At 36.2% G+C, this 24825-nt stretch overlaps 1 protein-coding gene across 21 annotated transcripts in view; it reads right to left on the bottom strand.

Annotated features, from left to right (window-relative positions):
- AFDN (afadin, adherens junction formation factor) overlaps positions 1-24825 on the bottom strand; it is a 170107-nt gene that overhangs the window by 97103 nt on the left and 48179 nt on the right. For 18 of the 21 annotated variants that reach the window (XM_077120849.1, XM_077120846.1, XM_077120851.1 and 15 more), the window contains exons 4-6: positions 21869-22032; positions 13846-14006; positions 5342-5499 (exon numbers count right to left, since the gene is read on the bottom strand). In XM_077120849.1, coding sequence (XP_076976964.1) covers positions 5342-5499; positions 13846-14006; positions 21869-22032 — 483 coding nt within the window. The remainder of the gene's footprint in view (positions 1-5341; positions 5500-13845; positions 14007-21868; positions 22033-24825) is intronic. The other 3 variants (XM_077120848.1, XM_077120854.1, XM_077120866.1) reach the window with 1 other exon arrangement.

Raw genomic sequence — 24825 nt, 5'->3', positions numbered from 1 at the left:
ATGGTCTTAGACCTAATGTTTAGATGTTTGATCCATTTTAAGTTAACTTTTGTACAGGGTGTGAGATACGGGTCCTCTTTCATTCTTTTGCATATGGATATCCAGTTCTCTAAGCACCATTTATTGAAGAGACTGTTCTGTCCCAGGTGAGTTGGCTTGACTGCCTTATCAAAGATCAAATGTCCATAGATGAGAGGGTCTATATCTGAGCACTCTATTCGATTCCATTGGTCGATATGTCTATCTTTATGCCAGTACCATGCTGTTTTGACCACTGTGGCTTCATAATATGCCTTAAAGTCCGGCGGCGTGAAACCTCCAGCTTCATTTTTTTCCTCAAGATACTTTTAGCAATTCGGGGCACCCTGCCCTTCCAGATAAATTTGCTTATTGGTTTTTCTATTCCTGAAAAATAAGTTGTTGGGATTTTGATTGGTATTGCATTGAATCTGTAATCAATTTAGGTAGGATAACTATATTTAGTCTTCCAATCCATGAACACGGTATGCCTTTCCATCTATTTAGGTCTTCTGTGACTTCTTTTCACAGTTTTTTGTAGTTTTCTTTGTATAGGTTTTTTGTCTCTTTAGTTAAATTTATTCCTAGGTATTTTATTCTTTTAGTTGCAATTGTAAATGGAATTCGTTTCTTGATTTCCCCCTCAGCTTATTCATTGCTAGTGTATAGAAATGCTACAGATTTTTGAATGTTGATCTTGTAACCTGCTACTTTGCTGTACTCATTTATTAGCTCTAGTAGTTTTGTTGTGGATTTTTCCCGCTTTTTGACGTATAGTATCATACCGTCTGCAAACGGTGATAGTTTTACTTCTTCCTTTCCAATTTTGATGTCTTGTATTTCTTTTTCTTGTCTAATTGCTCTGGCTAGAACCTCCAACACGATGTTGAATAATAGTGGTGATAATGGACATCCTTGTCTTGTTCCTGATCTTAGGGGGAAAGTTTTCAATTTTTCCCCATTGAGGATGATATTAGCTATGGGTTTTCATATATTCCCTCTATCATTTTAAGGAAGTTCCCTTGTATTCCTATCTTTTGAAGTGTTTTCAACAGGAAAGGATGTTGAATCTTGTCGAATGCCTTCTCTGCATCAATTGAGATGATCATGTGAATTTTCTGCTTTGATTTGTTGATATGGTGTATTACATTAATTGATTTTCTTATGTTGAACCATCCTTGCATACCTTGGATGAATCGTACTTGGTCATGATGTATAATTCTTTAAATGTGTTGTTGGATTCGATTTGCTAGAATTTTGTTGAGGATTTTTGCATCTATATTCATTAGAGAGATTGGTCTGTAGTTTTCTTTTTTTGTAATATCTTTGCCTGGTTTTGGTATGAGGGTGATGTTGGCTTCATAGAATGAATTAGGTAGCTTTCCCTCCACTTCGATTTTTTTGAAGAGTTTGAGGAGAGTTGGTACTAATTCTTTCTGGAATGTTTGATAGAATTCACATGTGAAGCCGTCTGGTCCTGGACTTTTCTTTTTGGGAAGCTTTTGAATGACTGATTCAATTTCTTTACTTGTGATTGGTTTGTTGAGGTCATCTATTTCTTCTTGAGTCAAAGTTGGTTGTTCATGCCTTTCCAGGAACCCGTCCATTTCATTTAAATTGTTGTATTTATTAGCGTAAAGTTGTTCATAGTATCCTGTTATTACCTCCTTTATTTCTGTGAGGTCAGTGGTTATGTCTCCTCTTCCATTTCTGATCTTATTTATTTGCGTCCTCTCTCTTCTTCTTTTTGTCAATCTTGCTAAGGGCCCATCAATCTTATTGATTTTCTCATAGAACCAACTTCTGGTCTTATTGATTTTCTCTGTTGTTTTCATGTTTTCAATTTCAATTATTTCTGCTCTAATCTTTGTTCTTTCTTTCCTTTTGCTTGCTTTGGGGTTAGTTTGCTGTTCTTTCTCCAGATCTTCCAAGTGGACAGTTAATTCCTGCATTTTTGCCTTTTCTTCTTTTCTGATAAAGGCATTTAGGGCAATAAATTTCCCTCTTAGCACTGCCTTTGCTGCGTCCCACAGGTTTTGATATGTTGTGTTTTCGTTTTCATTCGCCTCGAGATATTTACTAATTTCTCTAGCAATTTCTTCCTTGACCCACTCGTTGTTTAAGAGTGTGTTGTTGAGCCTCCACATATTTGTGAATTTTCTGGCACTCCGCCTATTATTGATTTCCAACTTCATTCCTTTATGATCTGAGAAAGTGTTGTGTATGATTTCAATCTTTTTGAATTTGTTAAGACTTGCTTTGTGACCCAGCATATGATCTATCTTTGAGAATGATCCATGAGCACTTGAAAAAAAGGTGTATCCTGCTGTTGTGGGATGTAATGTCCTATAAATGTTTGTTAAGTTTAGCTCATTTATTGTAATATTCAGATTCTCTATTTCTTTACTGATCCTCTGTCTAGATGTTATGTCCATTGATGAGAATGGTGAATTGAAGTCTCCAACTATTATGGTATATGTGTCTATTTTCCTTTTCAGTGATTGCAGTGTATTCCTCACGTATTTTGGAGCATTCTGGTTCGGTGCATAAATATTTATGATTGTTATGTCTTCTTGTTTAACTGTTCCTTTTATTAATAGATAGTGTCCTTCTTTGTCTCTTTTAACTGTTTTACATTTGAAGTCTAACTTGTTGGATATTAGTATAGCTACTCCTGCTCTTTTCTGGTTGTTATTTGCATGAAATATCTTTTCCCAACCTTTCACTTTCAACCTATGTTTATCTTTGGGTCTAAGATGTGTTTCCTGTAGACAGCATATAGAAGGATCCTGTTTTTTAATCCATTCTGCCAGTTTATGTCTTTGGATTGGGGAATTCAGTCTATTGACATTTAGTGTTATTACTGTTTGGATAATATTTTCCTCTACCATTTTGCCTTTTGTATTATATATATCATATCTGATTTTCCTTCTTTCTACACTCTTCTCCATACCTCTCTCTTCTGTCTTTTCGTATCTGACTCTAGTGCTCCCTTTAGTATTTCTTGCAGAGCTGGTCTCTTGGTCACAAATTCTCTCAGTGACTTTTTGTCTATAAATGTTTTAATTTCTCCTTCATTTTTGAAGGACAATTTTGCTGGATATAGAAGTCTTGGTTGGCAGTTTTTCTCTTTTAGTAATTTAAATATATCATCCCACTGTCTTCTAGCTTCCATGGTTTCTGCTGAGAAATCTACACATAGTCTTATTGGGTTTCCCTCGTATGTGATGGATTGTTTTTCTCTTGCTGCTTTCAAGATCTTCTCTTTCTCTTTGACCTCTGACATTCTGACTAGTAAGTGTCTTGGAGAATGCCTATTTGGGTCTATTCTCTTTGGGATGCACTGCACTTCTTAGATCTGTTAATTTTAGGTCTTTCATAAGAGTTGGGAAATTTTCAGTGATAATTTCTTCCATTAGTTTTTCTCCTCCTTTTCCCTTCTCTTCTCCTTCTGGGACACCTACAACACGTATATTTGTGCGCTTCATATTATCATTCAGTTCCCTGATCCCCTGCTCAAATTTTTCCATTCTTTTCCCTACAGTTTCTGTTTCTTTTTGGAATTCAGATGTTCCATCCTCCCGTTCACTAATTCTATCCTCTGTCTCTTTAAATCTACCATTGTAGGTATCCATTGATTTTTTCATCTTTTCTACTTTGTCCTTCAATCCCATAAGTTCTGTGATTTGTTTTTTCAGACTTTCTATTTCTTCTTTTTGTTCAGCCCATGTCTTCTTCATGTCCTCCCTCAATTTATTGATTTGGTTTTTGAAGAGGTTTTCCATTTCTGCTCGTATATTCAGAATTAGTTGTCTCAGGTCCTGTATCTCATTTGAACTATTGGTTTGTTCCTTTGACTGAGCCGTATCTTCAATTTTCCTGGCGTGATCCGTTATTTTTTGCTGGAGTCTGCGCATTTAATCAGATTTCCCTGGGTGTGGGACCCAGCAGGTTGAAAGATTTTCCTGTGAAATCTCTGGACTCTGTTTTTCTTATCCTGCCCAGTATGTGGCGCTCATCTGTCTGCGGGTCCCACCAGTAAAAGATGCTGCGGCTCCTTCAACTTTGGAAGACTCTCGCTGTGGGGGAGTGTCGCCAGCTGAAGCAGCTTGGGGGAGTGCCGCTCCAAATCTCCCAGCCGGCCCGGGAATCCGCGCGTGGGGGGGGCGCCGGCCGCTGCGGCTTGAAAGGACCGCCTGTCCAAATCTCCCAGCCGGCCCGGGAAGGAGGGAGGGAGGGCCTCCGGCCGCCAGCCGCCACGGCCCAGGGAAGCGCGCGCCCCTCGGGGATCTCACTGCAGCGGATTCTCCTAGCCGGTTCAGCCATTCCAGAATGGGGTACGCTGTCTTTTTGGTCTCTGTCGTGGCTCCGCGAGCTGTTCTGTACCATTTCTGTTTCTTTAGTAGCTGTTCTGGAGGAGGAACTAAGACCCGCGCGTCTTACTAAGCCGCCATCTTCTCTGGAAGTCTAGATTGGAAGCTTGAGTTCTGTGAGCTCTGCCCGGGAGCGCAGGAATAAACTCGCTCCCTCTAAGGTTTTTTGGTCTGCCTCTTCTCTCTTTCGCCTTCTAAACCTTACACTTTTATCACCAGGTGACCCTGCAGTCAACTCGCAGCCTCAAACCCCAACCACCGAAACAGTATGAAAAAGACGCCTTCCCACTGAGGGCACTCGGACACTCTACTAAATCTCCAAATCTGTAGCTTTTTGTATTTTATAAGTCAATAATCTTAGGGGAAAAAAAATTTAAACAAGTAGTTGCCCTGTTTAATTTTTCTACTATCACTTGCTAAGATAAAATACAAGGGGACATCTTCTTAAAAAAATCTATTGTCAATTGAGATTTTGCCAAGGAAATATTGATTACGAAAAAATTAGTATATACTTGTGATTGACTTAATGGTTAAGACTTTTCCAAGTAGTCGGCTACCCAGAAAACCATAAGAAATACCATAAGAAAACATTACTAAAGTGGATTTTACTATAATTTATCTAAAATACGCAAAATAAGGATTAGTAAGATGTGCATCCAAATATTAACAGTGGTTATCTTTCAGTAGCAGAACTAGGGGTGATTTTTGTTTTGTACAACTTGCCTTTTTATACTTCCCTAATTTTATAACATGAACATATATTACTTTCGTAATGAAAAGGAGACTTTTTTTATATAGATTTAACATAGTTTCACATATGAGATTCTGAATGATAAGTGTGAAGAAAATATATAGAGGTTTAACTTGATTTAAAGAATATCCTTCTATTTAAATTCAAACTCCTAAATGTTTAATATTGGTAAGAAGTGTGATTACATAAAATTATTTACCCGGGCAATGCAGTAATCCTTTGGATTTTCTTTTTCCAGACCATATTTCTCTAAAGCTTCAACCACAGCAAAGTCTGCAGTATCTGTAGTCGACAGTAGGATTGTCTTGTACGGAATATTTGGTTTCAAACTATCTGCATAAATTCTCAATGTTCCACCTGAAAAAAAACATTTTGACATTTTTGAGCACAGGCTTATTTTATGTCAACAAGAGAGACAACGAACACTTATAATCACCTAAGTGTTCTGCTGTCTTCCAGATGACTATTCACTAAAAAACTGAAGTAGAAGAAAGAGCAATCAACTCCCTAAAAGGTCTCTTAAAACTTTCTTAATAAATATGTCAGTGAAATAAAACCATGTATTGGAATAATCAGTAGTAAAATATTTGTTGAACTAATCAACTAATTGAGATATATAAGCCATTTTTGGGTCAACTATACTTTGAAGACATCACAAAGACAATATAACCGAGTGTTGAAAATAATTTTAAAATACCAGGACCAAAGCTTTTTAAAAATTATAATGTTTGATCAGATGTGAAATGAGTTAATAGATGTAAATTAAGGAGGGTCCTAATGTCATCAGAACTTAGGAAAATAAACCTTGGGATAAAGGTACAAGAAAAAATAATAAACTTAGTTTTCAAAAGAAATTCAAATTTCACAAAATTGTCTTAGAGAAGTCCACACACATGTGACCATGTCCCTGATATATATTTATTATCAACCTAATAGCTAAAATCTGTTTTAAACATCTGTTTTTGAGTAAGTTAATTATTTAAAACATGGAGCTTACTATACTCTTGGCTTTCTCAGTGTTAATATTTTGCTAATACTTACCTAGTCTCAGATGGTTTCCTGGGAGTCTACATAGAAAAATGTTTCTTTCATCTTCAACCATCCTGTCATAGATAACCTCTATTTTTTTTTTTTTTTTTTTTTGATATTCTGGTATTTCTCTTCCTAATTCTTAGGGTTTATTTTAGGTTTTCTTTGCTGACTTCTCTTAACAATGACCTTGTCTTTTTTTATTACCTGGATACTTTCTACCCAAGAAATTTCATCCATACCCAGAGATTTTGCCTCCTAGCCAGCCAGAGATCACTCCCAAATCTTTAACTCCATCTGAAACTCCTGACCAGCACTCCAGAATCACTGAACTAACAGCCTGAAAGGCATCCTGTATCTCTTCAGTCCCTTAGACCACACACATAAATGAAACTTAATTTTCCCAATTCTAAACCCGTCACTCCAAAGGCCAACAACAACATGCTTCCCCCATAATCAAATCCACTCTATAACCAGTTCCTGATAACTCTACCTCTCATATATTTCTTCAATCCCATTTCTCTTTATAGCCCCATAGTCAATAACTTAGTTCAGAGACTCATTATTTCTCACACAGGCATTGCAATATTTGTAATACCTGTTTCTAATCACCATTCCCTCAAATCCATCTTCCACTTCAGTAATCTCTCTGTGACACTTAGTTTAAATAGAAAGCTTTCTTGGTCCCCAGTTTAAAACTCTTCAACAGCTTATTAGCAAAAATACATCAAATTTTTCCATCAAATTATCCCCCAATGTCAAAAGAAAATAAATAGGGTATCTGGGGGCATAGCCTGAAATGACACACAAATGCAAAAAGTTTTCTGTCTTATCTTAAAATACTCATAAATATTGCACTATAATTCACATTAAAAATGTATTTCGTGATAAAAATATTTTAAGCTATTTATAAAAATTGATACTCTCAGAGAGTGATTTTTCTTGTGACTTACATATCCCTGAGCCCATACTGTGAATATTCCTCTAGATGACCATGGACACTCAGCTTGAGAAATTCATTTAAAATAATTTCAAACTTCCTTCTACATATATAAAATCGCATATAGCAGGTATTTATGAGCACTCATCCTGTCTTTTTAAAAATGTTTTACTCTGTTTATTATTCTACAATTTATTTCCCTTCTTCTTTCCTCCCTCCCTTCCTCCGTCCCATCTTTTTGGTACAAATATTTTTGTAATTTCAAAGCTTGGCTGAACAAGAACAGAGAAGCAATCAATCAAAAAGTAATCTCAGAATATATATGGAAATAAAGCCCTCACTCCCAGTTTCCTTGAGTTCCAGTGAAATAAATAATTAAGACTCAGTTATAGAGACGCTAAAGGTCAAAATAAACAAGTAAATGTCTGGGCCAACTTCCATCATTGCTAATGACTGCCTGGAGTGTTACACTGAAAAATACTATAAAGCTATATATAAGTTTAGAAGAGATGGAATCATCCAAGAATTTCTGTTAAGTTGACAAAATCAAGTCACCATGCATCTTAGAACCACAGTCTATAGACCCTATCTCATGAGGTGGAGGCAAGATAAGAGCTACCAGATAAAGTACACAATAATCTTGTTCCCATGAATGTAAGTGTAAATACAGCTTCGCCTTGATGTATCTAACCTGCTGACACGTAAGCTATTAGATCATTATTACAACAATAATCTAGACAGGATTTGTTTCAAGAGAAACAATCCATAATTAAGCAATTTCTATTGGCTAAATCTATTTTAAATGAAGCTTCAGAGAAATGCTGCCTGTTATAACATACAAAACTCCTGAATCTAAGACTGTGCATTAATAACTATATAGAAAATAACATCAGAATGCCAATTCCGAAGGATTATGAAGTAAAATTATAAAAGAATGACTGATGACATACTAGATCAAGCATTTGTAGGAAAGCTGGATCACTTATGTATTCCTCTAATATAATGATTTCTCTGAAACTCAAAAGATTATACTATTAGTAAAATCACTTTTAACCTTGTAACAAGTATTTTGTTTGCTGAGTACAATTATAGGTTAATTTGAAATAAAAGCTTTGTGTTGAAGAGCTAAAAATATATAAAACCAATAGATTGCTCAAACAGTAAAATCATCTCTCTCACGTGTCTTTATAATCTCTATTTCCCTCAAAAATTACTTCTGGAAGTTGGACCTTTCAATGCCACAGAACTTTCTATTAACCTGGCACTTAATTATGAACATGACACTAGAGACCTCAGGACCCCCAAATGTAGCTATTTACTAAATGACTAACTTCCCACTGGCGCTCCGGCCTTTCAATGGAAGGAGGGCAAAGAAGGTATTTATTTCCTCTTTTCAATAATCCAGAATAATCTATATAAATACAGCTATCTTCCTGCTTTTTGCTTCCTCATAAAATTGTTAGATCAAAAATGGACCACGGCGGGCCACAGTGGCTCAGCAGATAGAGTTCTCACCTGCCATGCTGGAGATCCAGGTTTGATTCCCGGTACCTGATTATGCAAAAAAAAAAGACTAGGCTATCTTCTCCTTCTGGGACACCCACATGTATATTCGTGTGCTTCATGTCACTATTCAATTCCCTGAGACCCTGTTCATATTTTTCCATTCTTTTCCCTATATTTTTTGTGTGTTGGATCTCATAACTCCAGTTCTCTAGTTCACTAATCCTTTCTTCTGCCTCTTCAAATCTGTTGTTGTAGCTTTCCACTGTTTTTCTTCATCTCTTCTACTGTGCCTTTCATTCCCATCATTTCCGTGATTCGTTTTTTGAAACTTCCGATTTCTTCTTTTGGTTCACTCAATGTCTTCTTTATATCCTCCCTCAACTCAGTGATTTGATTTTTGATGGGATTTTCCATGTCTGTTCAAACATCCTGAATTAGTTGTTTCAACTCCTATAATCTCATTCGAATTGGTTTGTTCCTTGGACTGAGCTATATCTTCGATTTTCCTAGTATGTCTTGTTATTTTTGCTGGCATCTAGGCATTTGATTTCTTTAATTAGTTTATTCTGGAGGTTGTTTTTATTCTTTTGGCCAGGATTTTCCTGCTGCCTGGCTTTCTTCTCTATCTGTTCTTTGACATTCAGTTCAACTTACTCTAGACCTCTAACATAGGTTCTGATTAACTGATCTGAATTTTTCAGTTTCTTCCCCTGTCTATTTGGAGTTGGTTTCTTTTTTCTGAGGAGGGTCTCCTCAGATATTCTAGACTCCAGTCAGATTTCCCTGACCAGACTAGCCCACGTCTCAGCAGAATGTTAGTATGACAGAGGGAGAAGGGCTGAGGGCATATGAAACCAGAAGGAAAGATAACAGGATAAAGTGTGATAGGGTATAACTGAGGAAACCCTAGAGTGTACAATAATGGTGATTAAATATACAAATTAAAAAATGTTTTTACATGAGGGAGAATAAATGAATGTCAGTATTACAGGGTGCTGAAAATAGTACATGGGAAAAAGTACAATCAATATAAACTAGGGTTTAGTGTCATCAATAACACTGTAATATACTTCCACTGAATGTAACAAAGGTTATTATGCCAAAACTGAATGTCAATAGGCAGAGGGACTGAGAAAGGGGTATGGATTCTGTGTGGAAGAAAAGAACTGTCTTAAGGTACAATATGGTGGCAAAGGCATGTCCATACAATCAGGCTGGATTGTATGATGTGTTTATAAAACTATTTAAAAATGAATAGAGGGCGGGCCACAGTGGCTCAATGGCAGAGTTCGTGCCTGCCATGCCAGACACCTGGGTTCGAATCCCAGAATGCCTATGTAAAAAAAAAAAAGAAGAAGAGAGAGAAACAAGTGCTAGAGAGAATGCAGAGAGAGAGAAATGTACCTATTCACTGTCGGTAAGAAAATGAGAGGTCCAGCTCCTTGGAGGGCAGTGTGGTGGTTCCACAGGAGGCTAGGGGTGGGGTTGTCATATGATCCTCAAACCCAGTTGCTCAGGATATACTTGGAGGAACTGTGCATGGGGACAGCAATGGACATTTGCACACTGGTATTTCTGGCACAGTGCTTATAATCCACAAGGAATGGAAGTGACCTAAGGGTACACGACTGAGGAATGGAAGGGGAGACTATGGTGTACAGACACAATGGACTACTGAGTGGCCACAGGAAGGAATAAAGTATTGAGGCATGCAACTAGATGAATGAACCTCAAGGGCTGTATGTTAAATGAAATGTCAGGCATAAAAAGACAAAATATTATTATATCTCATGACATAAAACTATAATATATATAATATATATTATAATATAATTTAATATAAAATAAAATAAAACTATAAATATAATATAAAAAAACTAAAGTCAAGAGCATGGGTTATCAGGTGGGACTTATTGTAAAGGGTCCTAGGTTCTAAACTCTTACAGCAGTCACATACACTCAGGAAGTATAATTGCTAATTCTAAATTCTGAGATACTGAGCTGTCTATATATCATATGGTCTTTGCCAGAAACTTCAGATATTTATGACACCTGAGACTCAGAATTAGAGCTCTTAAGCTATGAAAGTCAGCACTATTCCATACAGGAACTGTTTAAAAAGTTGAAAAAGTGATCAAACATTGAGTAGAGACATGAACGAAGCTGATCTGAAAAGGATTAAAGTCTATCAGAAGACTGGGTAAATGATGATATCATCCATGTTTTAAAACTTCAACTTCTGTGTGAGACTAAACAGGGAGATGTTTATTTGGTACAAAATTTATATTCTGCATAGTGCATTTCCTAATTAAACTTGTATGGCCAGGTCAGTTAACACCATAAGTACATGGAATCTTAAATAAAGCATGAGATTTTGTTGGTTTTTCCAGGTTAGTGTGACGCCCCAATAAATCCCAGAGATATCTGGACAGTGAATAAAAAAGTAATTGCAAAGTCCCCCTGGGGGAATAAAGAAATGGGGAGGCAATATTCAACTTTCCCATTTGGAGAATTTCTGTTATTCTAGCAAACAGTGGGAACAACCAAATTCATAGACTGAGCCCTTAATCTTGGGGCTCATCCCTATGAAACTCATTCCAACAAAGGATAAGCTAAGCCTAGTTTTAGGCCTAAGAGTCACCTCGGATCTCTCTTTATCCAAGAGAACCTCTTTTGTTGCTCAGATGTGGACTCTCTCTGAGCCAACACAGCAAGCGAACTCACTGCCCTCCCTATCTATGTGGGACATGACTCCCAAGGGTGTAAACCCCCTGGGCAATTTGGGACAGAAATTCCAGGGTGAGACAGGACATGGCATCAAGGGATTGAGGAAAACCTTCTTGACCAAAAGGGTAACAGAGAAATGAAACAAAATAAAGTGTTAGTGGCTGAGAGATTTATAAAAGAGTCCAGAGGTTATCCTGGAGGTTTTTCTTACACATTATGTAGTTATCCCTTTTTTAATTTATGGTATATTGGAGTGGCTGAAGGGAAGTACCTGAAACTGTAGAGCTGTGTTCCAGTAGCACTGTTCATTGAAGATGACTGTATATTGATATAGCTTTCACAATGTGAATGTGTGATTGTGAAAACCTTGTGTCTCATGCTCCTTCTAGTTAGGGTATGGAAAGATGAGTAAAAAATATGGATAAAAAAATAAACAAGCAATAGGGGTAACAAAGGTTAAAATAAATTGGGTAGATGAAAATACGAGTGGTTAAGGTTGAGGGGTATGGTATGTATGAGTTTTTTCTTTTTACATTTTTATTTCTTTTTCTGGAATGAGGCAAATGTTCAAAAAAATCACGCTGATGAATTCACAACTATTTGATGATATTATGAGTCACTGATTGTATAGCATGTATGGAATGTTTGTATGTTAACACTGTATGTTTGCATGTTGTCTTATTAATAAAAATACTAAAAAAAAAAAACAACGGACTAGAACATTTCTATGTACTACTATGAAGAAATTACCATGCATATTGTTAAGCAGAAAAAGCAAGGATGGGGAAAAAATGGTGTTGCTATTTACCTAAGAAAGCAGACAGGGATGAAAACTGGACTTTTTTTTTAATATACTGTTGTGTTAGTCGGCAAAGTGCCAAAATGCAATATAACAGAACTGGAATGGCTTTTAAAGGGGGGAATTTAGTAAGTGACAAGTTCACAGTTCTAAGTCTATGGAAATGTCCAAATTAAGGTATCCAGGGAAAGATTCCTTAAAGAAAGAAAGGCTGATACATTTGGAGCACCTCTGTTAGCTGGGAAAGCACGCTGGTCCCTTGCTCCTGGGCTCCATTGCTTTCAGCCTCTGTTTCTGTGGGGGGTTCCTCACTTTGCTTCTCCAGGGCTGACTTTCACCTCTTGACTTCCCTTGGCTCTCTCCAGATTCTGGTTGGCTTAACAACTCTTGGCAATGTCTGCTGGATTCCAAGCTTCTCCAAACATCCGTGTCTCTGTTCTCCACATGTGTGTCAGCTCTAGGTTTTTTTCAGCTCTAAGGCTTCTGTCATTTCTGACTCTCTCCAAAATGTTTCCTCATTTAAAGGATTCCAATAAACTAATCAAGACAGACCTGGAATGGGTAGGGCCACATCTCCAAGGGGATAATCTAATCAAATCTTCCACATACAATATTGAATCAGGATTAAAAGAAACAGTGCTCCTACAAGACTTATTGTAAAGATTGGATCAGGATTAAAACATGGCTTTTCTGGGGTAGATAATATTTTCAAAACAGTACAACTGTGTTTTGCAGATTTGACTTGGGAAGCATTTAACAAAATTAGGAATCAAAATCAAAGAACCTAACTGTGACTCAGTATGGGAGCATAATCACGCTGACAGGAATTAACAACGTGGTTTTAAAACAAAGCAAATTTGGCAGTATATCCTCATAGGACATATTCCAAAAACACGGAAACAAAGATATTTCAAAAAAGTTTAAAATGTTTTCAGTATCATTACTGTGATTCATAAAACTGCCATTTTTATTTTGAAACTATCATATTTTATAGGGAAAAGCAAATAATTATGCTAATGTTGTCAGGAATCAAGATTTTAGATTTTCTGAATCAAAGTAGTTACAAAAATTTATTTCCAAACTTTTCCCACTAAAAATGCTTACAAGCAATGACTAATCCAGTAACTGAACACTCCTAGCAACCAGACACCATTTCCCACTAAAATGAAAAAGGATTCCTTAGAGAGAAATAACTGTCTGGAGTAGAAAAATGTACAAGATGAGCCTGGAACATCTTATCATACCAGAAGCTATCCAATATTACCAGGATTGTGTCAAACAGATCAGGAACCATAGTGAAGAGACACTTCCCACTAGCTCAAAGTAACAATATGAGAATCAATAAGGGAAATAAGTGCAATGGATTGAAAAATATTACTTTTAAATCCCAGAGTTCATTTTAAAAAGAAAATCTCACCTTTAGTATTTTTTACCTGCATATATTTGAATATTTCCAGAATTAAAAAAAAAAAAGCGCCTTACCTGGGGAAAAGACGTAATTAAACATATCTTAATGTGAACAGAGATTTTCTACTTGAGGAAAAACTGATTTTGTACCACATGCATATGGTACACATTTGTTATTAACAGTCCACATCACCATGCATTAACTTTAGTTAGGCAAGGCCTCATTCATCTAAAAAAAGTAATAAAATAATATTCTTTACAAGAGATATAACATGGAAATACAAAAAGCTTGAACCTGAATCAGGCCGCCCATCTGAGCTTCGAAATTCCTGCATTCTCTTTTCCAGTTTTTGCTGCCTCCGTCGTTTCATAACCACCTCTGGGTTAGAAATTGTTCGGGTAAAGCTGGTTTCTGGCATGTCTTTATAAACTTCAGCAGCTAGTCGAGAATTCTCACTGCAAAAAAAAAAAAAAGGCACCAGTCTGAAACACTGGAGAAAATGTGGAGAAAGATATACCTATTCACTGGTGATACCTAAGCTGAGAGGTACAGCCCTTCTGAGGGCAATGTGGTGGTTCCAAAGGAGGCTAGGGGTGGGGTTGCCATATGACCCCGCAACCCCACTGCTAGGGATATACTTGGAGGCACTGAAAGTGGGGACTCAATGGACATCTGCACACTGATGGTCATGGCAGCACTGTTATTTGCAATGGATGGAGGTAGTCTAAGGGTACACAGACTGAGAAAAACTGGGTTGTATGCATACAATAGACAATTGAGTGGCTGCAAGAAGCAATGAAGTTGTGAGGCATGCAACTGGAGAATGAATCTTGAGGACAGTATGTTGAATGACATGTCAGAAACAAAAAGACATACCACACCTCACTCAAATAGACTCACTACAATATACACGTTAGGAAAACTGAAGCGAAGAGCTTGGACTATCAGATTGGGGCCTACTGCAAAGGTTCCTAGATTGTAAACGCATTCTATTCTGGAATTGTAACTGTTATTTCTAAATTCTGCGATACCAAGCTATTTGTGTATAACCTGGTCGTTTCCTGATATTTGTTAACACCTGAGACTCATAGTCTAAATCTACGAAAGTCAGCATTACTCCATACAGCAACTGTTAAAGTTGAAAAAGTTATCAGACTTTGACTGGAGATTTCAATGAAGCTGACCTGGATAGCAAGAAGGTAAAGCAGAACACAGGGTAAAGGACAATGTGGTATATATTTAAAAACTTCAACCTCTGTGTGAGATCAAAGGAAGAGATGTTTATTTGGTGCAAAATTTATATTTTGGGTAGCACATTATCTAATTTGACTTGTATGGTCAGTTTACTTGAACACCATAATTACATGGAATCTTGAACAGGGTGTGAAATGTTGTTTTGTACAGGCTAATATGGTGCCCATATACATAACAGAGTACTTTGAGTAGAGAATAAAAAAATATTTACAAAGTCCCCTTGGGGGGCTGGGGAGAAAGGAGAAAATATTAAACTTCCTCATCTGGGGAATTCCTGATATTCTTGCAAGCAGTTAAGAAAAACAATTCAATAGGCTGTACCCTCCATCTTGGGGCCTGCCCTTATGAAATTATTCCTGCAAAAGAGAAGCTAAGCCTACTTATAATTAAGCCTAAGATCACCCCCAGAGAACCTCTTTTGTGGTCAGATGTGGCTTCTATTTTTAAGCTAAGTCAGCAGGTAAAGTCACTGCCTTCCCCCACTACATGAGACATGACTGCCAGGGGTATAAATCTTCCTGGTAACGTGAGACAGAAATCCTGGGATGAGATGGAACCTAGCATCACGGGATTGGTAAAGCCTTCTTGACCAAAAGGGGGAAGAGAGAAATGAGACAAAGTTTCAGCAGCTGAGAGATTTCAAACAGAGCTGAGAAGTTATCCTGAGGCTTATTCTTATGCATTATGCACATATTCCTTTTTAGTTTATGGTTTATTGGAGCGGCTACATGGAAGTACCTGAAACTGTTGAACTATATTTCAGCAGCCTTGATTCTTTTTTTTTTTTTTAGAGAGGGGGACGAGAGTTGAGTTCGCTTGCCAGTTGGCTGAGACAGAGAAAGGCCACAGCTGAGCAATAAAAGAGGGTCTCTGAAGTGACTCTTAGGCCTAATTTTAAGTAGGCTTAGCCTATTCTTTGTGGGGGTTAAGTTTCATTGGAAAAAACCCCAAGATCGAGGGCTTGGCCTATGGATTTGGTTGTCCCCACTGCTTGCAAGAATATCAGGAATTCTCCAAGTGGGAAAGTTGAATTTTCTCCCTCTCTCTCCATTTCCCCAAGGGGATTTTGCAAATATTTCTTTATTCACTATTCATATCACTCTGGGATTTATGGGGGCATCACACTAACCTAGACAAACCTACAAAATCTCATGCCCTATTCAAGGTTCCACATACTTAGATAGTGTTCAATTAAACTGTCCAAATAAATTAGGAAATACAATATTCAAAATATAAATTTTATACCAAATAAACATTTCTCACTTTAGTCTCACACAGAAGTTGAAGTTTTAAAATATAAATGACCATCTATTTTCAACACCCTGCAATAATGACATTCCTTTATTCTTTCTCATGCAAAAACATTTTTTAATTTGTACTTTTAGTCACTATTATTGTACACTCTAGGCATTCCTAGATTATACCATCTCAGTCTTTATTGTCAATCTTTCCTTCTGGTTTCATATGGGCCCTCAGTAGCCTTGATTCTTGAAGATGACTGGATAACTATATAGCTTTTACAATGTGACCAAGTGATTATGAAAACCTCCTAGCTGATGCTCCCTTTATTCAGATTATGGACAGATGAGTAAAAAATAAGGACAAGAATAAATAAATAATGGAGGGGCGGAGGTAAGGAACAAAACAAAAAAATGGGATAGATTGAAATACTCTTGGTTAATGAGAGGGAGGAGTAAAGGGTATGGGATGTATAAGTTTTTAACTTATTCTTTTCCTGGAGTGACGCAAATGTTCTAAACATGATCATGGCGATGAACACACAACTATGTGACGATACTGTGAGCCACTGATTGTATACTTTAGATGGATTGTATGTGTGTGAGGATATCTCAGTAAAAATATTTTAAAAGGGAAAAAGACCCCAATGATATTTTTTTTTAATGATTCATAGTAGAAACAAACATACTTTAACCATATAAAAATAATTTTCAGAATGGCAAACACAATTTGGCTACATAGGTACCCTCACAGAGATCTGCTATACACTATCATGCTCTAATTATTATTAGAAAAGAATAGTTTCTCTCATACCATATGCTAAACTAAGCAGAAATTTATCATTTAAATTTACTAATGAGTTTGTACAACTTAATTATTTTGTATTCATTAATAAAGCTAAAAGAAAAATGTACAAATAGTACATTTCAGTAATTTTAACCATTTTTCCTAAAATAGACCAAATGATTATACCCCAACAAAAAAATATATAGGATGAGAAATATTTTAGTTTAGTAAAAACCTAACTTAAAATTAAATTTTAAAGAACCAAAATTATTTTAATAACATGATTTTTTAGCACCTAAATAAGCTGTCAATGTTCACTTTTTTTGAAGTGAGATTTTCAAAGAGACACTGTGCTAATAATTTTCTGGCACAATCTTTGTCTATGAAGACAAAGATAACTGTATAAAATGAGCTGAAAAACTATTAAGGTAAGATGGAAAAACTGATATACTTGACTAAATTCTAATATATGCTTTAAAGATTAAAATTTTAATCTGAAAATATAATTTAATTTTAAGAAATCAGTCTCGCTGTTAAATCATACTGAACAACGTAGCCTATTTAAAGTAGTTCATTTCTTAATACAAATAATATATCACTCCATAAACTAAAATGACAGATAAAACAAGCCATAAAACATTTTTAAACTCTCCTCTCCTCTGATATTTTTCATATATGGACAATAAATTTATATAACTTTTTTCTCTTATATAATGGAACCTTAGTGTGTAATGTTATATTCAAGAATTCATGGTCATTATTAGGCATTATTGCCTAACAGACTCATTTCTAAATCCACTTTGATGCAACCCAAAATGGGCTCAAATTCTACTCTAAACACTCATCAACAGACGATGGTTAAGATCCTCTATGCAGAACACTTAGACTCAACTGAAAAATGGACAGAAGACTTAAACAGGCCATCCCAACAGAAGACTATAAATAGTAAGTATGCAGAAAACATTCAACCTTATCAAGAATAAAATTAATTCAAATTAAAATGGAAATATAGTGTTCTGTAATAACCAATGTTACAGAAATGTTAAGATATTGGAGTTTTCATGGACTACAGACATGCAAATTTAGTAAGACTTTTCTAAATGGGAATCTGACAATGGATTCAAAACATGTGAACACATCAAAATCCTGTCTACTAGACATTCTTCTAGAAATACATCTTAAGGAAACAATCATGTAACTGCCCAAAGTTGTACAAAGAGGAGAGGATATCCACTGAAGCATTATTTATAATACCAAAAAAACATAAACAATTTGAGCTTACATCAAAAAGGACTGGTTACATAAAGTACAGAAGAATTATGACAGACTATTTAGCACAATCATTTAAAATGTTTTAGTGAAATACATATTTTTTAATGGAAAAACGTCAAAAGTTCTTTTAAAAGACTATGATTATGTTTCTATTTAAAAAACTCCACATAGGGCAGTGTGATGGTGGTTCAGTGGCAGAATTCTCACCTGCCATGCCAGAGAGCTGGGTTTGATTCCTGGTGCCTGCCCATATTTAAAAAAAAAAAAAAAAAGAAAGAAAAAAAAAATCCATATAAGCATATTAAGTGCATATACTTATGTAGAAAAAACAGACTAGAAAATGGATTTCTGTCATGGTCAGCTTCATGTGTCAACCTGGTCAAGTGGTGGTACCTTTTTGTCTGGTCGGGCAAGTGCTGGCCTGTCGCAAGAGGACATTTCATAGAATTAGATCATGATCACATCAGCTGCATCCACAGCTGATTTCATTTGTAATCAGCCAAGGGGAGTGTCTTCTGCAATGAGTGATGCTTAACCTAATCACTGGAAGCCTTTTTTTTTTTTTTTTTTTTTTTTTTTTTAAAGGAAAGACAGAGAGAAGGAAGGAAGGATAGAAGGAAGGAAGGAAGGAAGAAAGGGAAACATCTTTAAACATTTTCTTGTTTTATTGTATTCTGTTTCTCCGTTTTTGTTACATGGGCTGGGGCCGGGAATCGAACCGAGGTCCTCCGGCATAGCAGGCAAGCACTTTGCCCGCTGAGCCACCGCGGCCCGCCTACTGGAAGCCTTTTAAGGAGGATTCAGAAAAGACAGGCTCTCTTCCTGCTTTGGCCGGCAAGCTTCTCCTGTGTAGTTCATAGAGACCCTTCATCAAAATCGTCAGCTTCACAGCCTGCCCTGCAGATTTTGGACTCTCCATTCCCACAGTCACGTGAGACACCTCTATAAATTCTATATTTGCAAGTGCTCCCTGTTGATTCTGTTTCTCTAGAGAGCCCTAACTAATACAATTTCTTTGTGGTAATGTAAAGAGATAAGTGACTTATTTTCCTTTTTTGATTAATCTATATAAAAAAGTAACACTGAATACCATCAAATCAATACCTACAATAGTTAAGACGTTAAGAGTAAGTCTGTGATGATGGAATGAACTAACTAAACAAACTGAAAACAGGGTGAAATAGGAACTGGAAACTCCCAAGAGGAAATACTCATTTTGTTCTGATAGCTCTTTTTTTGTAATAAATAAATTACAATGATTTCCCTTTTTCCCCTAGCTCTGAAGACAGAAGCTCAAATACCTTTAGAAAGATAAAGTATATCTATGATGTAGCCGGCAAAACACAATAAGGAATAGAGAGTGCTGGAGTTGGAGGGATCTAGACAGTACATCTAAACCTAAAATTTCAAATTTAAAAAAGATGTTTTCTCCTGTCCTTGCCAACCTCTGATCAGGGGTTAAAAGTATGTGAGGTAAAACCACTGTTGTCACAGGTACCAATAAAATACAAAAAAAAGACCAGCTAGAGATGAAAGGCAGGTAGGCTCCTATTTTTGTTGCTTTCTTTATAATCTACTCAGAAAAAAACAATGTTAATCAAAGAGTTTACTTCAGTTTAAGATTTGCAAGATTTTGTGCCTACAAAGATTCTTTCTAAGGGCAATAAATTAGGTATTTTCAGCTATGGGCCTTAATTAGACAAGATTTGTAGTCTTCCTCAATACAGAAGATCCAGATATAGAAACAAATTAATCTCTTAACTGATATTTATTCTTTTCATAATTTATTTAACCAGAATTTAACAAGGTCTGCTGCATTTTAAAACATTTTAGTATACTCTTTTGTTGCTCAGAAGTGGCCTCCCTCTCTCTAAGCCCAACTTGGCAAGGAAAATCACTGCCCTCCACTCTATGTGGGGCATGCCATTCAGGGTGAAAGTCTCCCTGACAATGTAGGACATTACTCCCAGGGACAAGTTTGGCCATGGCACTGTGGCACTGTGGGATCAACAATGCTTTTGGGGAAAAGAAGTGTAATAAAATAAGACATCAGTGGCTAAGAGAGATCAAATAGAGTCAAGAGGCTATTCTGGAGGCTGCTCTTGTGCGAGCTTCAGTTAGATAGTGCTAATTGCCATAGTTTGCAAACCCCAACCAACATCATCCTGTCAGCTCTTAAGAATACCTAAGGAAAAAAAAAAAAGAACACCTATGGCTGAAACTGAGACTATAAAAGGTTTATGCACTAAGGGTGCTGTCTTGAAACACACAATTCCTAGGGGGTTCCTAGGTCAGATTAACTCTGAAACTCAGAAGAATCAACCTCTCCAAGATTATCAACTAATAAAATAATCCTTAGTCTCGACACCTCTTCTCAACATGAGAAAATCAGAACTGGTATTGCCTAAAGAACTCTACAGACTAGGAGAAGGATCAAAGGAGAAGGAAGAGTTAAAACAGAAAATAAGATTTAACAAATGAATATGATTGCTAAACCACTACCTGAAATGAGTATGAATGCTGAATCACTATACTAATAATTCTTCTAGCCTTCAGTGTTTTGGAGCAGCTAGAAGGAAAAATCTGAAATAGCGGAATGGTAACCCACATTAATCTCTGAAATCTGTTCTGTAACTACTTGTAAAGTGTACTTTGAAAATTATTGATTTTTCTTTCTTTTCTTTGTACATATCATACTTCAAAATAAAAAACGTTTTTAAAAAATTCATGATTCAACTTCCCCATTTGGAGAATTTCTGATATTCTCGCAAGCAGTGGGGACAACCAAATCAACAGGCCGAGCTCTTGATCCTGGAGTTTGCCCCTATGAAACTTACTCCTGCAAAGGATTGGCTAAGCCTACTTAAAATTAGGCCTAAGGGTCACCTCAGAGAATTTCTTTTGTTGCTTAGTTTTGGCCTCTCTAAGCTGACATGGCAAGTGAAACTCTCTGCCCTCCCCCTCTACATCGGACATGACTCCCAGGGGTGTATGTCTCCCTGACAACATAGGACAGAAATCCCGGGATGACACAGGATCCGGCATCATGGGACTGAGAAAGCCTTGATGGAAAGGGAGAAGAGAGAAATGAGGCAAAATAAAGTATCAGTGGCTGAGAGATTTTAAACAGAGCTGAGAGGTTATCCTGGAGGTTATTCTTACACATAATATAGATATCCCTTTCCAGTTGATCATGTATTGCAGTGGCTGGAAGTACCTGAACTGTAGAGCTGTGTTTCAGTAGACTTGCTTATATTATATAAGTATAATAATATAGCTTTTACAATGTGACTGTGTGATTGTGAAAACCTTGTCTGATGCACCTTTTATCTAGCGTATGGACAGAAGAGTAAAAGATATAGGTAAAAAATAAATAATGGGGAACAAAGGTTAAAATAAATTGGGTAGATGGAAATACCGGTGGTCAATGAGAGGGAGGGGTAACGTGTATGGTATGTATGAGGGTTTTTTTTTTCCTTTTTTCTTTCTTTTTCTGGGGTGATGCAAATGTTCAAAAAAAATGGTCATGGTGATATATGCAAAACTCTGTGATGACATTGTGAGCCACTGATTGTACACCATGTATGGAATGTTTGTGTGTCAAGAATGTTTGTGTGTTAACTTTTATTTTACATAAATAAGTAAGAAAGGGGAAGGGGAAGGGGAAGGGGAAAGACAGGAAAAGAAAGGAAGAAAGAAACAGAAAGCAAGCAAGCATTTCTGTTTAAAGCACAAAAAAATATGAATATTTTTAAAATTAACTTACATGTCATCCCCTTGTAATGCTCGATCATCTTTATCAGATGCCTGTCTCAATGCCTCTTTCTCTCTCTTCTTTTTTTCCTTCTTTTCTTTCTTTGAGAGAGTTCTCTTGAAGTTCTGGATAACACCTTCTTTCTCCTGCTTCTCAGGTCCATTACTCTGAGCCTTCTGATAAAAGCAACACTGTCACCATGATAGCTATACAATCACATAAAGCTACCTACAGCTTAGCTAACTTCATCTCCCATGCTACATTCAAAACAAAAAGCAAAACTACTGGAACAAAGGCAAGGTCTAGTGTGATGAAATTTTTTTTTATTTTGACTGGGCTAACGGCTACATTATATGGAATACTCAAGATCTGTGCATTTCACTATATGTAAATTTTACCTCATTTTAAAAGAAACAAGAAAGCAAGGGGAAAAAAACAGCAATAAGAAAACTGGAGTGGAAAACATGAAATCTGATTTACAATATACAAAAATCCAGATAATTTATATAAACTAACTTGAATAAGCGACTTTAATAATAATACGGAAATCACTTAGAGTTTAAAATTAATATCTACTTTATAGATATTTTTCTTTAACTTCAAAAGACATATATGAGTAAGCCATTGAAAATTGGCTCTTGTGAAACAAATTCATAAGTTTTGTGTTTGTGTTAAAATTCTAGCTTCTTTTCCAGATCTTGTTTATTTGCTTGCTTATTCGAGCTTTTTTCATTTCATTTTTGACTTAGATGTTTAAGTTCTCACACTAGGTTTTTACAAGCTGTTCAACACTAACAAATTATTTCTCCCACAGAACTTTAACCACAAATTCCCAGACAGTATAAATACATGGTTGAACTAACATTAACATACATCACCATTTTATTAATTACATAATGAAACAAATTATCAAGTATCCAAATATTAAGTTACACAGTTCAAAAGGCATATAAAATATTAACTGCTGAATTAATTAACAGAAACCTACTTCTTTTTTTGCAAGAGAGGTTGAGAAAAGAAAGAAAAAATCACACTTCAAACAATACTAGGTGGTAAACAACTTCCAATAAGTAGGGAATAAATTATAAGAATTACAAAAATTTTATGATTAAGAATTACTGTAGCTACCAAAACTAAGCATCCTTATCTTTTAAAAAAATATTTACTAAAAGTAAAGAGCATATTCTACATGTTCTGCACAAGACAAAACCAACATTTTACTAAAAATATTTAATACTGCCTCCCATTCATTTGTCAGTCCCTCCTGGTTAAGTTGTATCTCCGAGTGCAAACGTTAAATTAACTGAAAGGCTTTTATATCTGGAGACATTAAAGACATGCTTCCATACAATGCACATTTTCAAAACAGAGGTTTTCTCTAATGTCATAAAATGAGATTAATGGAAAGATATTAAATATTACCATAAGATTTGGTAAAAATCCAACAAAATTCAATGGTTGTGCAAACAACCACATAGGCCCTACTTTCAATATTTGCAATGACTGAAGGAATAATCTACATAAAGTCTAGAGTGTTCACAGTTCCTGGGATTTTAAATTCTGTATGATATTAAAAATATACAAGCATTTTACTGGGTATTTTGATACCTAATCCCTCTAGATTTTTATATATTAATAAGATTATGGCATGGGAATAGATTTAAAGAAGACATATAACATGATTTCAGGAAAGGTCAATTATTACAAATAAGCCTAATTTAAATGCTGAGCTGACCAGCAGGAATCTTTTGCAAAGTGTCCAAATAGGCTGATCATAATCCAAATATAGAGGTTGCAATTCTGTCAAAGTTGTAGAATGGTAAAATACTTTCAGTACCCCTATAGAAGCTCCATTAGACTTATTCACCAACATACTGGCTAATATATACCACAAACTAGGTCCTTCCTCTCTCAAGTTCTACTTCCAAGGCAGTAGCATTAGGCACTCCAGTTTTACTGAATGCAACAGTTGTTTCTGTGACCTGTGGAGTCTTTAAAACACTGCCACAAGCGATGTATCTCCAAATACAAGAGTTGCTTGCTGCTAAATGCTCCACGCCACTTCTGTCTTATGAACTGTTCTGCACCTTCATATATCATTCCACCTCCAGTCAGTGCTGGGGCAACAAGCACTGAGCTCTTCCAAGACCTGCCACACAAAGAGCAGTAATGCAGCCACCAGGATCTTCACGAAACTTAATTTTCACAAGACTGAGCCAATAATCAGCAACCTGGTTGGATGGTGGCACACTATCAGCAAAAGGCCAGTCAAGAACATGGATGCCTTCTTTCTCCACAAAAGCAGTGGCATAAATCGCTTCACATACCCTTATTATAGTAACTCCATACATCTTAGGTTTCTCTGTAAATTTGCTCAAGGTTGCATTGATTGGATTGCATGCAATAAGAAAGAAACCTCATGTTCTTAAAAGTGATTTCTACAGGAGCTGGGTGTTTCATTTCAGCCATATTAATTTACTTTAAAAACACTCAATAGAGTTATGAAAGAATTAAATAAAGTGAATACAGAAATGACACAAAGAAACTGAGGTCTACCTCAATATACTCCATTTGAAATTCTCAGTGCTTTGAGTATGAAGCTGGGAGTAAAGGGAAATGAAATGAATCTCCCAGAAAGAAGCAGCAACTCTTCAATCCAGTAATACTGAGGGAATACAAAGAACTGCACTGAGGTTTATTTACCCCACCCAGATCAGACTCTTGTAAAATACCCTGTGTATTTCAATTCAACACTTCTGTGTCCAGGTTAATCACTTTTACGGGGGTTTCTTGGTGGTCATGAGTTTCTACAATTCATGACTACAATTCCTACTAGTCTGTCTCAAGGTCTTGCTGTGCCTGGCAGTAATCGCCACTGGCCTTCAGAAACTCCATAAATGTGTTTCTGAGAACTGAGGAATGTTTACTCATTGAAGACTGCAGCCTAACCATATAGCAGTTCTGAGGTG

This window comes from Tamandua tetradactyla, chromosome 11 (assembly GCF_023851605.1).
Source record: "Tamandua tetradactyla isolate mTamTet1 chromosome 11, mTamTet1.pri, whole genome shotgun sequence".
Classification (NCBI taxonomy): Eukaryota; Metazoa; Chordata; class Mammalia; order Pilosa; family Myrmecophagidae; genus Tamandua; species Tamandua tetradactyla.
This window is presented reverse-complemented; position numbering and strand designations above follow the sequence as displayed.